Source organism: Trichomycterus rosablanca, chromosome 3 (assembly GCF_030014385.1).
Source record: "Trichomycterus rosablanca isolate fTriRos1 chromosome 3, fTriRos1.hap1, whole genome shotgun sequence".
NCBI lineage: Eukaryota > Metazoa > Chordata > Actinopteri > Siluriformes > Trichomycteridae > Trichomycterus > Trichomycterus rosablanca.
In genome coordinates, this window is record NC_085990.1 from 37,199,123 (window position 1) to 37,211,943 (window position 12,821).

The 12,821-nt window shown below is 37.7% G+C and overlaps 1 protein-coding gene across 1 annotated transcript; it reads right to left on the reverse strand.

The window, feature by feature from the left end:
• Positions 1-904: 904 nt before the first annotated feature.
• lrrc30a (leucine rich repeat containing 30a) lies at positions 905-1,815 on the reverse strand. Its single transcript, XM_062992073.1, has one exon. The coding sequence runs from the start codon at positions 1,813-1,815 to the stop codon at positions 961-963; it is 855 nt and encodes a 284-aa protein (XP_062848143.1). The 3' UTR covers positions 905-960.
• Between the last annotated feature and the right edge of the window lie 11,006 nt (positions 1,816-12,821).

Consider the following 12,821-nt stretch of genomic DNA (forward strand, 5'->3'; position numbering starts at 1 on the left):
CTTTGAAGTAATTGAAATGTCTCTGCTTTGCTCTTCAAAACAGGTTCAGCATTTGAAGAAAATGGTAGAGGGGAGTTATAATTGCATCTCTTCTTCTCTTGGGACTTTCCAGTAGTGATTGTGAACAACAAGGGTCAACTGAGTCAGCAAGTTTATAGACAGTTCCAAATGAACTCCACACCACATTAAAGAAGAAGAAATCCAAAGATAGTTTAGCATGACTACACAAACTGGTGCCCTTTTTTAACAGGCTTATGGGAGCCTTAAATGTGCCCTTGAGCCCTGTCACTGCTGTTTGAGAATAAAAAGATTTAAATTTCAGCAACCTTCACATAATAAAAGAGATATTTTTACAATTAAATGCTTCTAATTACACACATCTTTACAGGATCTTTAATTCCTCTTAAGTGGCAGGTTCATGTTCATAGACTACTTAGCCATGTTGAGTACCCACCAACAGCAGTCAAAAAAGAAACAAGCCACAAACTGCTAACTGGTTGTTGGGAGGCTAAGACTAACTGATACAAAGGTACAAGGCTATGGCATCTGGTATGGACCAACAGACGGGCCACTGTGGCTCAAATTGCAGTGCATCAAACCCTTCTGTCTATGGAACTGCGTATTTACAGAACAACATTTATGACTCAGCTCCATGTAGGATGATTGACATGGCCACATATAACAACATAAATTTGTTATACATATAATACATGTTTATCTTTACCTGAGTTAAAGTACACATTATCCCAAATTCAAACTACTGTACCTCCATAAGTACCATTGTTTAAAGTTACTTAAATGTAGCAGGGTAAATGTAGCACAATACAACCCACTTTTATCTTTAGTTTTTGGCTTTATTAAAAAGCAGTTAAAATTTATTTAAAATTAATTTCCTACCATTTTTTCAAAAGACAGTCCAACAATTGCACCCAAGCTCTCTCTTAATCATTGCACATGATTTCAACTAGCCTTGAGGTAGATATAAAGAGCCTGAAGACCACCATCCAGCACTTCTTTAATAGGCTTCAGCAATGGATTGTGCAGGATATGGAGTCCTTTATCCAGCGGATGAGCAGCAAGTTTCTCCAGCCTGTTCAGTTGGTGCATTTCAGCAGGAATGTTCTGAATGTCATTGTAGTCCACATTGAGCAGTTCTAGCTTGGTAAGGCAGCAGAGCATTTTGGGCAGGGTGTGTATACAATTTCCTTCCACTATAAAGATCTTTAGATCAACCAGCACTTGGATCTGCTCTGCAATGTTTTCCAGTCTGTTGCAGGCCAAATGCAAGAAGACCAGCTTTTTCAAGGCGTAGACGCATGGTGGGACATAAACTATGTTGTTGTGGCTCAGGTTGAGCTTGCACAGATTGGTAAGAGCAGAAAGGCTGTCTGGGAGACTTGTGAGTTGGTTATTTGCCAGACTCAGAACCTCAAGCTTGATACAGGAGCCGAGTTCTTCAGGAACCTCGGTCAAGTAGTTCCGATGGGCAAAAAGCACCTTTAGGTTCCTAAGCTGGCCAATCTCAGCGGGTAAACTAGTGAGTTGGTTACCCCACAAATTAAGTACCACCAGCTTTTGAAGGTTGCCCAATGAAGAAGGCAAAGAAGATATGCAGTTTAGGGATAAATTGAGCTTTTGCAGTTCTGTATGCTCCCATAATTCCTCAGGAGGCTCCATCATACCTTGACAGGCCAAACTGAGCACAGTGAAACCAAAGCGCATCACAGAACGTTTGCCGATTTTGTCGGATGATGTCACATTCTCCTCGGCTGCACTTTTTCTTCCTGCCAGCTTCCTCGATTGCTTTCCTCCCATCCTAGCACAGGGCCTTAGAGCAGTTATTAAGATTTTACTTACAGAGCCATGAAGAGCTACGCAACAGAATCAGAAAAAAATCTCAGCTCCTCCTAGGTTAGATCCTCAGCTTTAAGCAGTAAACTGGTGCACCAAAGACGCTCACAGTACATTCTTAGGATAGAAAGTTCCACTGACGTTGTTAGAAGTGTCTGGCCTGGCTGAACTGTGAACAAACCTAAGTATGTGTGGCTGTAAGGATACTCTTGTTTGTTAGGGTTAGTACTAAAAGCCAGGGTGGAGCAGATCCCAAGTATATCAGTGTCATACAACATTGCTGAAACGACTCGTACTATGTTGTGCTGCCAGTGTCTTCAGCTGCCACTGTCACTTTAATAGACCTGCTAGTTTAACAACCAACCTTAATTTTGGTATGGTCATAGCATGGCCATTTCTGGAGAAGAGATATGACAGTTATATATTAGACATATAAACACCAGGCTACAGACTAATGAAGCACACTTAAGAATTAAATTCTTTGATTTTTTATTGTTCGAGTGGTTAGTATCTATTTATAAACTACAGCACACAGAACAACTAGCTAAGAACATTTATTAAGCACATTAAGTGCTACTTGTTTCTATACATAGTTCTTAATCATAAACAGTTCATACACATCTACAATTAATTTTAATGTGAAGTAAATTTCTTCAACATGTAACATTGTACATAAAGATAAATGTCATGTCATGAGGAACTGTCATCACATCAGTTATTTTTAGTAATGGACATAGTATTAGTTGACCACAAGGTAATTTAATGTCAGGAATGGTATTTCAGAAATGTATTTTGTTAAATAATATATGCAACTCAGAAATCAGAAAATATTCATTACCTTATTTAAAATAGTTTTTAAAGTACTTAAAATGTAACAATCCAAATATTGTTAAAAATTTCCTATAAAGGCAAGCAGGCTAGTCAAACACACACACACACACACACACACACACACACACACACACACACACACTGGGTCTACAAAGCCATACTGTTCAAATACTTTCTTAAGAAAAGGCTTCACCTTCATGGTGGGATATTCATTTAATAATTCATTCAGTGTCTGTTTGGCCACCGCTTTATGGGTTAGGGTTGTGAGAGGTCTGATTCAATGGGTGAAAGTTAGAAAACTCCCCGAACAGGTTGCCAATACACTGAAGTAATCTCAACTGCTTGTTTTAACTCAGGCAGAGCATTACAGACATCACCTAAACATCTATTGAGGTACACCACACATGGTATTGTACATTTAGTGTGCAAACAACTTTTTGGAAAGCATTATTTGTGTGTGTTTATATTTGTATGCTATTTTTGTAATTATTCTATTTTTATATAACTCATTTCCTAATAAACATTTTAAATAGTTGCATAGTTTTTAGATACAAAAGTTCAGGTTATGCATCTGTTTACACTGTGTCTACACTGTTAAACAAGCCAGTACATGACTGTTGGTGAGATGGTGCTTAAAATTCAAACCATTTGATAATTTGAACTGTAGAACTCCAGCTTCCATTTAGCCGTAAATATGACCCCATCTGTAGTAAAAAAAATAACCCCTAAAAATTTGACTTGCTAATTCCTCCTGTGCTGGGAGGGCATTAAAGCAGGGGAAGCCAAAGAATGTTGACCTGCTACAATTCTGGCTCCGAAAATATGGGCCAGTGCTGGCTTTGTACAAGTAAGCAAAATTAAACCAAGCATGTTTTTCTTAAGCATATTCTGAGTTGTAAAAGGATATGCCCAAAATGGTATGATGTATTTGAAAATGTTAATTTATAATTTTAAGGATAGTACAAAACTATATTTGGGTTACAAACTTGTTGAACCCTATGAATATCACAGAGGAGCAGAGAAACTTAAGCCATTTCAATACTTATTGTATTTTGAATATTATTAGGAATATATTTTTAAAAAATCAATTACAAGGAATGTATATACTGTTAATTTATTAAATCACAAATTATTTAACTATCATTTTTAATTGAATATTTTATTTAAAAATAACTTTATTGGCACAAAGTAAACAGAGACCCTCTGTTTTAAACCCCAACACACCCAAAATATATTTACATGGTTAAATTGCCCCCAAACTAGGTGTGATGCTTGCTTGCAGTAAACTAGAGGGAGGAATGGAGCATTAGGTCTTATTTTATACATATCATTTTACCAAAAAAGTAAAGAAAGGGACCTAAGAAAAGAGAATAACTTATACAATTAAAATGACATTTTAACTGTAAAATACATATTTAGCCTGATATCCAGAGAATCAATCTTGCATTGAATCAACTGAATGTACAATGTTGCATGCATGTCTGCACAGCATCATATTTTAGAGCTGACATGGCCACTGTGATGTCCTTTGATGGGGCAACTTTCCAGGTAACTGGATGGGTTCAATACAAACAGTTTTTTTCCCTAGTGGATTGTATTGCTTCATGATAAACTAACCAAACAATGACAAAGCACATTCTCAGTCAGAAACATACCAGCTTTTGACTTTGTTAAGGTGGTGTGTGAATATTTTCACAGGAAATTGTATGATAAAGGGTATTCAACATACAAGGCTGTACAAACACAAAATAATCTAAAGCTACACTATATGGACAATTTTTTTAAATGATTAAATTCATGTGTTTCAGCCACAACAATTGCTAACAGGTGTAATAAATCAACTATATATTGGAATTATATGCTTCCAACTCTAAGCCACAGTTTAGGGAGGGCCCTGTCCTGTTTCCGCATAACTGTGCCCCTGTGCACAAAGCAAAGTCTATAAAGATATGAAGAAAAGTTTGGTTTAAAGAAAATTCAGTGGCCAGCACAGTACCCCACTAAACAGCTTTGAAATGAACTGGAACATCAATTGAGGTTTTCTTGAACAACATCAGTGCCCAGTCATACAAATGCTCTTTTGACTGAATGGGCCAAATCCCCCCAGACATACTTCAGTCTGGTGAAAAGCATTCTTAGAAGAGTGGCTGATGTTATAGCTGAAAAGATCACATAAAGGTCACTCTAGTTTAATACCATTTGTTTTTAAATGGGGTGTCCAACAAGCTCATGGTCAGGTGTCCAAATACTTTTGACCATATACTATGACATATTTTCAGTAGTGTAAACATGGTAAGCAAATCTGTCTGGTGTTAGCCAGAGGACTATGGGTTCTACTTTTAAACCTTATTACACTGAAGATTTCCTCCTGCTGAGAAGCAGATGTGTTAGTAAAATAAGTAAAATGACCTCATATAGTAAAAAAGAGAAAAAATAAATGATTATTTCATTAATTTAATTTCTTTTTTATTTATGAATTAAAAGCAGATCCATGAATCCATGAATATATCCATGAAGGTGAAGTCCCATGAAGTTTGTAATGTCACAACAGTTGTTTGTACAGTTTATCCTGGGGGCTAAAGTTACATAGAAATTAGTAAATAAAAATTTAGTTAATCAGTAGTCAATCATATTCACAAACAAGGAACTAGAAGAGCTTCGGAGAGCCACTTAAAAAGAACTTCCAAAAACATGGGATTGTTTATCAAAGCTGTATAAGGTCAATCTGACAGTTTTAGCTGCCCAGTAAATGGGCAGAAGTTAAAGGGCATGATTTATTGTCAAAAAGCCAAGGCATTTCTGTTTTCTGTTTAAGATACAGCAGTGTAAGACAAGATACCTTTAAAAGTTGTTTACTAAATTTAGTAAATAAAAGATTCTTAGAAAAGTACTTTGAAAAGACCAGAAAACTGATGGATAAAAAAATAAAGTGTGCACTATGTGAAATTGTGTGGTATTTATCAACAACAAGCCTTTGCTATGGCTTTGGGACTACAGCAAAGCACAGTGCGAGGCATTATCCACAAATGGAGAAACCTTGGAACAGTGGTGAACCTTTCCATGAGCGGTCGGCCTACCAAATGTTTACTAATAATACATCAACAACTCATCCAGGAGGTCACAAAAGAACCCAGACAAACTTCTAAAAACCTGCAGGCTTTACTTGTCTCAGTTAAGGTCAATGTACACAATTCCACAATAAGAATGACACTAGGCAAAAATGGCATCAATGAGAGATTTGCAAGGCACAACCACCACAAGAAGAACACACACCTCACATTTGCAAAAAAATCTTCTAGATCCCAAGATTTTTGGAATAATATTAAATGGACTGATCAGGTAAAGGTGAAAATTTTACAAGACATTATGTCTGGCTTAAAGCTAACAACGCATTCCACTATAAAAACATCATACAACAAGTCAAGTCAAACATGGGGGTGGTAGTGGCATGATCTGGAGCTGCTTTGCTTCTGCAGAACCTGGACATAACTGATGGAATCATGAATTCTGCCTTCTATCAGAGTATCCTCCAGTCAGTTTGTGACCCAAAGCTTAAGTGCAGTTGGGTTATGCAGCAGGACAATAATCCAAAGCACACAAGCAAGTCCAACTTTGAATTGCTCAAAAGTAATACATTAAGGGTTTTGGAGTGGCGGTTCTTTAAGGTTCATGAGGTTCATTAAGATGCTGTGGCAAGACCTTAAACAGGCAGATAATGCTTACAAACCCTTGAATATAGCTGAATGAAAACCATTCTGCAAAAAAGGTGGGCCAATATTCCTCCATGGCAATGTAAACGACTCATCTCAAACGTTTGATTGCAGCTTAGGGGTAAGTACTTTTTCTCATGGGTGATACGCATTTTGGAAAAATCTTTATCTTCAATTTATGGAATGGTCATTAAAAAGCTACACCTTCTGTTTACTCTTCTTTATATTTTATTGAAAGATCTGAAACATTTAAGTATGACAAATTATCTAAAATAGAATAAATTATATAGAGGGTAATACTTTTTACATCGCTGTATATTGTACATGAAAACAGGAAATGTAGGCCTAATGTTGGCTGGTAGCCTTAGTGGTTAGTGGCCTGTTTCATTCTATTTCACGTCTTACATAATATTTATCTCTTGAGTGCCATAGATATACTTTGGTATATACTTGGATTGCTTACTCATATCAGGCATGACTACCATGCCCTCACCCCCCCTAAGGCTTCAGAAGCATGACTGGATGAAAGTATATATATGCTTTTAGTCTTTTCACTGTACAACAAGGCCCTGATAGAGTGGGACTAGCAGCCACTGGGTGTAACAAATACAGAACAGGCAGCTGAACTTTTGAGTCAATAGAACAAATAGTGCTCTCTAACTTAAGGGTTTTAGCAGAAGGAAGCCTCCAGAAAATCGAATGACTCAACCATATTAACAACTGCAACATTTATTTCCAGACTGAAGGTGGGCAGGTAGTTGTTTATGGAAGTCCACCTACATTTTTGCTCTTATAAGCATGTTCAGGTTGTTGTACACACACTATGACAAAATCTGAGGCAATTCTGTCCTGTAGGTATATTTTTATCATCGCTGGAGATGATGTGCTCCATGGTTGGATCATCCGTGAACCTGAGCTTACACAATATGTTGCTGCATGTGTTAGTAAAGTCAACGGCAATCAGTTTTGCAATAACAGGTAGTACAGAGACGGGCACCCATACTTCCTCACAGCTCCTACACTATATGGACGAAAGTATGTAAACACCTTATTGTAGCTTTACCCTGTCTATTGAGTTCAGATGTCCAGTCACACCCATTGCTAACAGGTGTATAAGTTAATTATATAGAATAAATGATATGTTTTCAACTTTGTAGCAGCTGTTTGGGAAAGACACTTTCCTATTCCAGCATGACTGTGCCCCTGTGCATTAAGCAGGTCCATGAAGACATGGCTTAATGATATTCCATAGACTATATAGGCACCGAAATTCAAAATCTTGGGAAAAGCCTTCATATAAGGGTGGATGCTGTTTAGCCAAAAGTGGAAGTGTGTGTTGGATTTAAGTCAAGCTCAAGGGAATTTAGCTGTAAAAAATATATACACCACAAAATAATTGTTACTACAGATAAGTGAATGAATGAAAAAAATAATGACGTATATGATAGCTCATTTATTTGATATTATGCAATAAACTATTTAAAATGATTTCTTTCCAAACATAGGAAAATTCACTTTGGAAGCCACAGGGATTAAAAAGTGATCACTGTTGAGCTATATTATGGAGCTTAGGTAGTGCTATCAACATTGAAATGTCATATTACACCTCATAAATATGCTTATGTACTCGGCTCAGAAGATTGTTGTTCTGGCAACTTATGTAATCGAAATTAGCCATCGGAGAGGTTATACAATTTATAAATTGTTGCAGCACATTGGCACAGCTAGTAAAATGGGTGCCACACAGCCTATCCAGTTAGTGTCTGTGTGGAGTTACACATGTTCACCTTGTGTCCCTGTGGGTTTCCATTGAATATTTTGGTTTACTCCTACCTTGAAAAAAATATAGCCAGAAGTGGATTGACTGGTTTGTATTAGATGTAAGTAAATTAATGGGTGAGTGGATGATGCCCTGCAATGGATACATCTGTCCAGAGTGTAATCCTGCTCTGTGCTGGCATCCCTCACTAGGGCTAGTATAGAATAGAAAATAAATAAATGAATAAATACAATGAATAAAATCATGTGTTGTTGTTTAGGTGGCATTATTATGTTTTCTCCAAATTATATGTCAATTGTTTTTCATTTGCAAGATTAAAATCATGGTAAAATTCCAAATATTACATTGTAACAGATTCTAACTTTTATTTAAAGAAAGATACATTTACGTGGGTTTCTTAGTGCTTAATGTACTGGAAAATTCATACATCTGCTTTGAATTCACGTTGTTTAACTTAGTGGCAAATGTGGGTAACCCTGTTGTGTACTGCATCTGTGCTCCACCAAGATAATTTAATATCTAAACTGTGATTTCTTCATTCGATTCCCTCTACATCCGAAGGAAGGAAAATAGAACGTTTGCAGTAAACAGGAAAATAATCTGTAGATGAAGTAGAGCAGGATGATAAATAGATGGGAGAATATCAGTGTACAGACTATTACACAGGATAAAGATGCTATTTGTAATGTCTCTTGAATAGGATGGGGAGTGGAAAAATTGCCACGGCAGAAGGCTAATGCAGTTAGAGCGTGCCCGAATCAAGTTTGGCCTGCTGAAACAGCAGCTGGGAATGCAAAGCAATCAGGCCTTTTGACAGAAACACGAGTGTGTGATGAAGAACTGTGTATATCCTAACAAGATCCCACCTGAAGGAAAACCAAACAGCTCACACCTGCAAGAGGTGATGCACAGCCAGTGGTCTCTAACATTTTTGTGTTGGCATTATTTGAAGCCATTTTCTGTCATTTAGTAGTAATAGAGTAATAGAGTATTAAATTAAGTGTGCAAAATATACACGTCAAAAACATTGTGTATGAAATTGTTCATTTATTCTTTCATTTACAGTTAGTAACTTTATTCTGAACAGAGCTGCAGTTTGTGTGGGGTCACCTGCTATTGCTGTGTGCAGGGCAGCAATACATTGAACTATTTTACAATAGCATACAGATTAACTCACTCACTTGCAAAAAAAGGCTGCCTACCGTTTGCAGTTGTAAAGACACTAAAGTAAAAGAAACCTATGCCAAGACCTCAGACAGTGACTGTAGGCAAGGATAAAACATAAGTTATCAGGCTCTATGTTGCACCACCATGCTGCACTATGTGAAATCACTGCTCCATTATAAATTAAGGAGAGGTACAGTGGTTAACGCTTTTGCCTCACAGCAAAAGGGCCTGGGTTTCGATTCCCCGGCCAGGTGGTCAGGATCCTTTTGGTGAAGAGTTTCCATGTTCTCCCTGTGTCCATGTGAGTTTCCCCTGGGTGCCCCGGTTCCCTCCCACTAGTCCAAAGACATGGAGTCTGGTCAGTTGAAGCTACTAAAGTGTAAGTGTGTGTGTTTATGAGTCTGCCCTGTTATGGACTGGTGACCTGCCCTTTTGACCTGACCTATAGGTGACCTATAGGTGACCTATAGGTCCCTCCAAAGGTTCTCCAATTGCAGACATTTTATTCTAACTTTTACTATTTTGTTACTTAGACTGTTGTACAAAAAGCTGACTTTATGAATGACATAATCCGTGGTAAACTCTGGTTGATTAATGGCAGAAAGATGACTGCAAGTAATTGATCTTGATGCTTCACACGCCTGAGAATTAATTACTGGTATTCTATTTTTATTTTTTATTTATAATTTGTTCAGTGCTACATGTTTCTTTAATACTATTTTTACTGTTTAATACTGTTTTTGGTCCTAAAGGAAAATTTCACAGCCATAAAGCTATGCAGTGTCTGTGTGAGTGTATAAACACTATAAATGATAAATGAATGATGCAAGGGGGCACCAGTCAAAATCTTGCCTAGGGCACCACACTGGTTAGGGCTGGCTCTGTACGTAGCAAAGCTTAGTAAGTTTCACCTGTGTAGGTTCAATGAGAAAATCAGTACACAGATATAAAAAGGTAACAAAATAAATATTTGTTACTGCAATATGTGTTCAGCTGAACTGAAAAAATGCAAAATGCAATAAAATAGATCACTCTGCATCCTACCTCTGATCCTGGTCAGGTCAGAAGACCTCATTCACATTGGCTTCGATGTTCTCCCTCGCCAAGCAGCAGGGGTAAAAAACGCCTGGCTGGGCAGATCCATCCTTGGCATTCATCTGTGTGGATGTCATCACATGCCTCCTCCATTGCCTGGAGCAGTGCCACATGTTCATGGGGTCTGCGATCAAACACTTTCCACTGCCATGCTGAAAAGAACTCTTCTACTGGATTTACAAATGATGGGAAATAGGGTGGAAGGTACAGCACTACGAATTGTGGGTTGTTGGTGAACCAGTCATGGACCAGAGCGGCCTGGTAGAAACTTACAACATTTCAAATGACAATGTAGATGGGCTGCTCTGTGGGAGGATAAGGTAATTTTTGAGTTTGTCAAGAAATACACCATAGTGACCAATAGCAGCACATATGGTGACAATTCGTCCAAGCAGCCCAAGAAACATTGACAATGGCGCAGTTGCCAATGATGTCCTTTACCCGCTGCCTGGCCTTTTGCAGGTAAAACCCTGCCTCGTCAATAAAAATACAGTATATTCAACAGCAGTGGGTACATCTTGGTATCATTGCTTTTTCACTATGCCAGAGTTGCCCTCAAAATGGAACACAATATACCTGTTTCATTCTTAACTGGTGTTGATTCAAGACACGGCCGATTGTGGACAGACTGACTTGGTCAGTGTTTGTGAAATGAACATTGTCTTCCAAGACTCTGTCTCTGATTTCCCTCAGGGTGATGGCTTATTGGATTATTTTCCAAAACCATGTTGACTTTGTTGGTCTCTTGCTTGTCTGTGAATTTCAAGCATTTGCCACGTCTTGCTGGTCATCTTTCTGTTCTGTGAAAAGCGTACACAAACATTATAGGCTACACATTTGATTGTACAGTTATGTAACACAAACTATTACATAACACTGTAGGGTATCTCTGTGAGCTTTGTAGATATCCATAAAAACAATAAAGTTACAGTATAGTGTAATTACTGTGGACAGTACTGTAAAACTACTCAAGTGGTTATTCTATTCTCTTCTATACAGTCCTGGTTACTGTAAAGAAGCTAAATTTTTTCTGGACTCACTGCCCAGCTTCAGTCATGGTAAGACCATGATTGATTACATGGTCCATCTAAACTGCACAGACCTTATAGGAAATACTGGCTTGCTTTTGTCGTCCTCTTTATCCTCTTCATTCTTGATGGCCTGTGTGATCTGATAGGTCTTTTTACTCTGTGTTCTTGCTGCTCTATCTTCTTGGCTAACACCTGTCACTTGATGCCTCTTTAATACTCTGACAAATGACTGAAGTGTTCTTCCAATTAAGTCTGCACAGGTGCAACATGAGTGTTAATAATTGGCAATCAGTGAGTTGCATTTTGTGTAAAGAAAATGATGCAATTTGTGTTCAGAGATTTGCAAAACTTGTAATTGATTTAGAATGATCAAAGTAAGAGCAAATAGAAATGTGCTTACAGATTACCAGTTTGGAGTCATGTTATTGATCCATGAGCAAGATTTTAGAATTGTGTGTATAGTTACATTTTTGTGTATATAAAATAGAGGAAAATTGTAAATCTTAGGTCAGAATCAGTAATATGTTTAGAATTTTAACATAATACTGCAAAAATAATAACAATTTGGATTTATTTTTGGGCGGCACGGTGGCTCCGTGGGTAGTACTGTCGCCTCACAGCAAGAAGGTCCGGGGTTTGATCCCCAGGCGGGGCGGTCCGGGTCCTTTCTGTGCGGAGTTTGCATGTTCTCCCTGTGAGTGGGTTTCCTCCGGGAGCTCCAGTTTTCTCCCACAGTCCAAAAACATGCAGTCAGATTAATTGAAGCCCCGTCCAGAGTGTTACTGTGTGCCTTGCGCCCATTGAAAAGCTGGGATAGGCTCCAGTACAACCCCCCCGGCCCTAATTGGATAAGCAGAGTGAGTGGATTTATTTTTGTAAAACATTATGAACAGTACTTCTAAACTCCAAAATATTCATTTATTCATTCATTTATTTTTACTAACAGCTTCATCCTGGTCATAATTGCCACCCAGTATTAGAATTTTTGGCCGCTGTTCTGTTATAAAAAAAAAAAATAATTTAATTTAGAATTGAGCATTTTCTATGATCATGGTATAATCTTGGTTAGCCAATAAGCTTGCTGTGACAGCACACACTTGTTAAACTTGGAACCAAATATAAGCAGGTTTTTTACGGAACTGTACAGAAGTATTGTATGAGAATCTCTATGCATTTAATGGAACAAAGCAGTTCATCAAAATTACTCTTTTAAAAGCTGCCAGACCACTAGATTAAGTTTGCATTAAGCTTGTTATACTAACATAATGTGCTCCACTAAAATCTCGTTGTTCTTCAGTCTGACCAAAATACATGCTGGACAACAAACAATACTGTCAAATTCAACCATTCTTCATG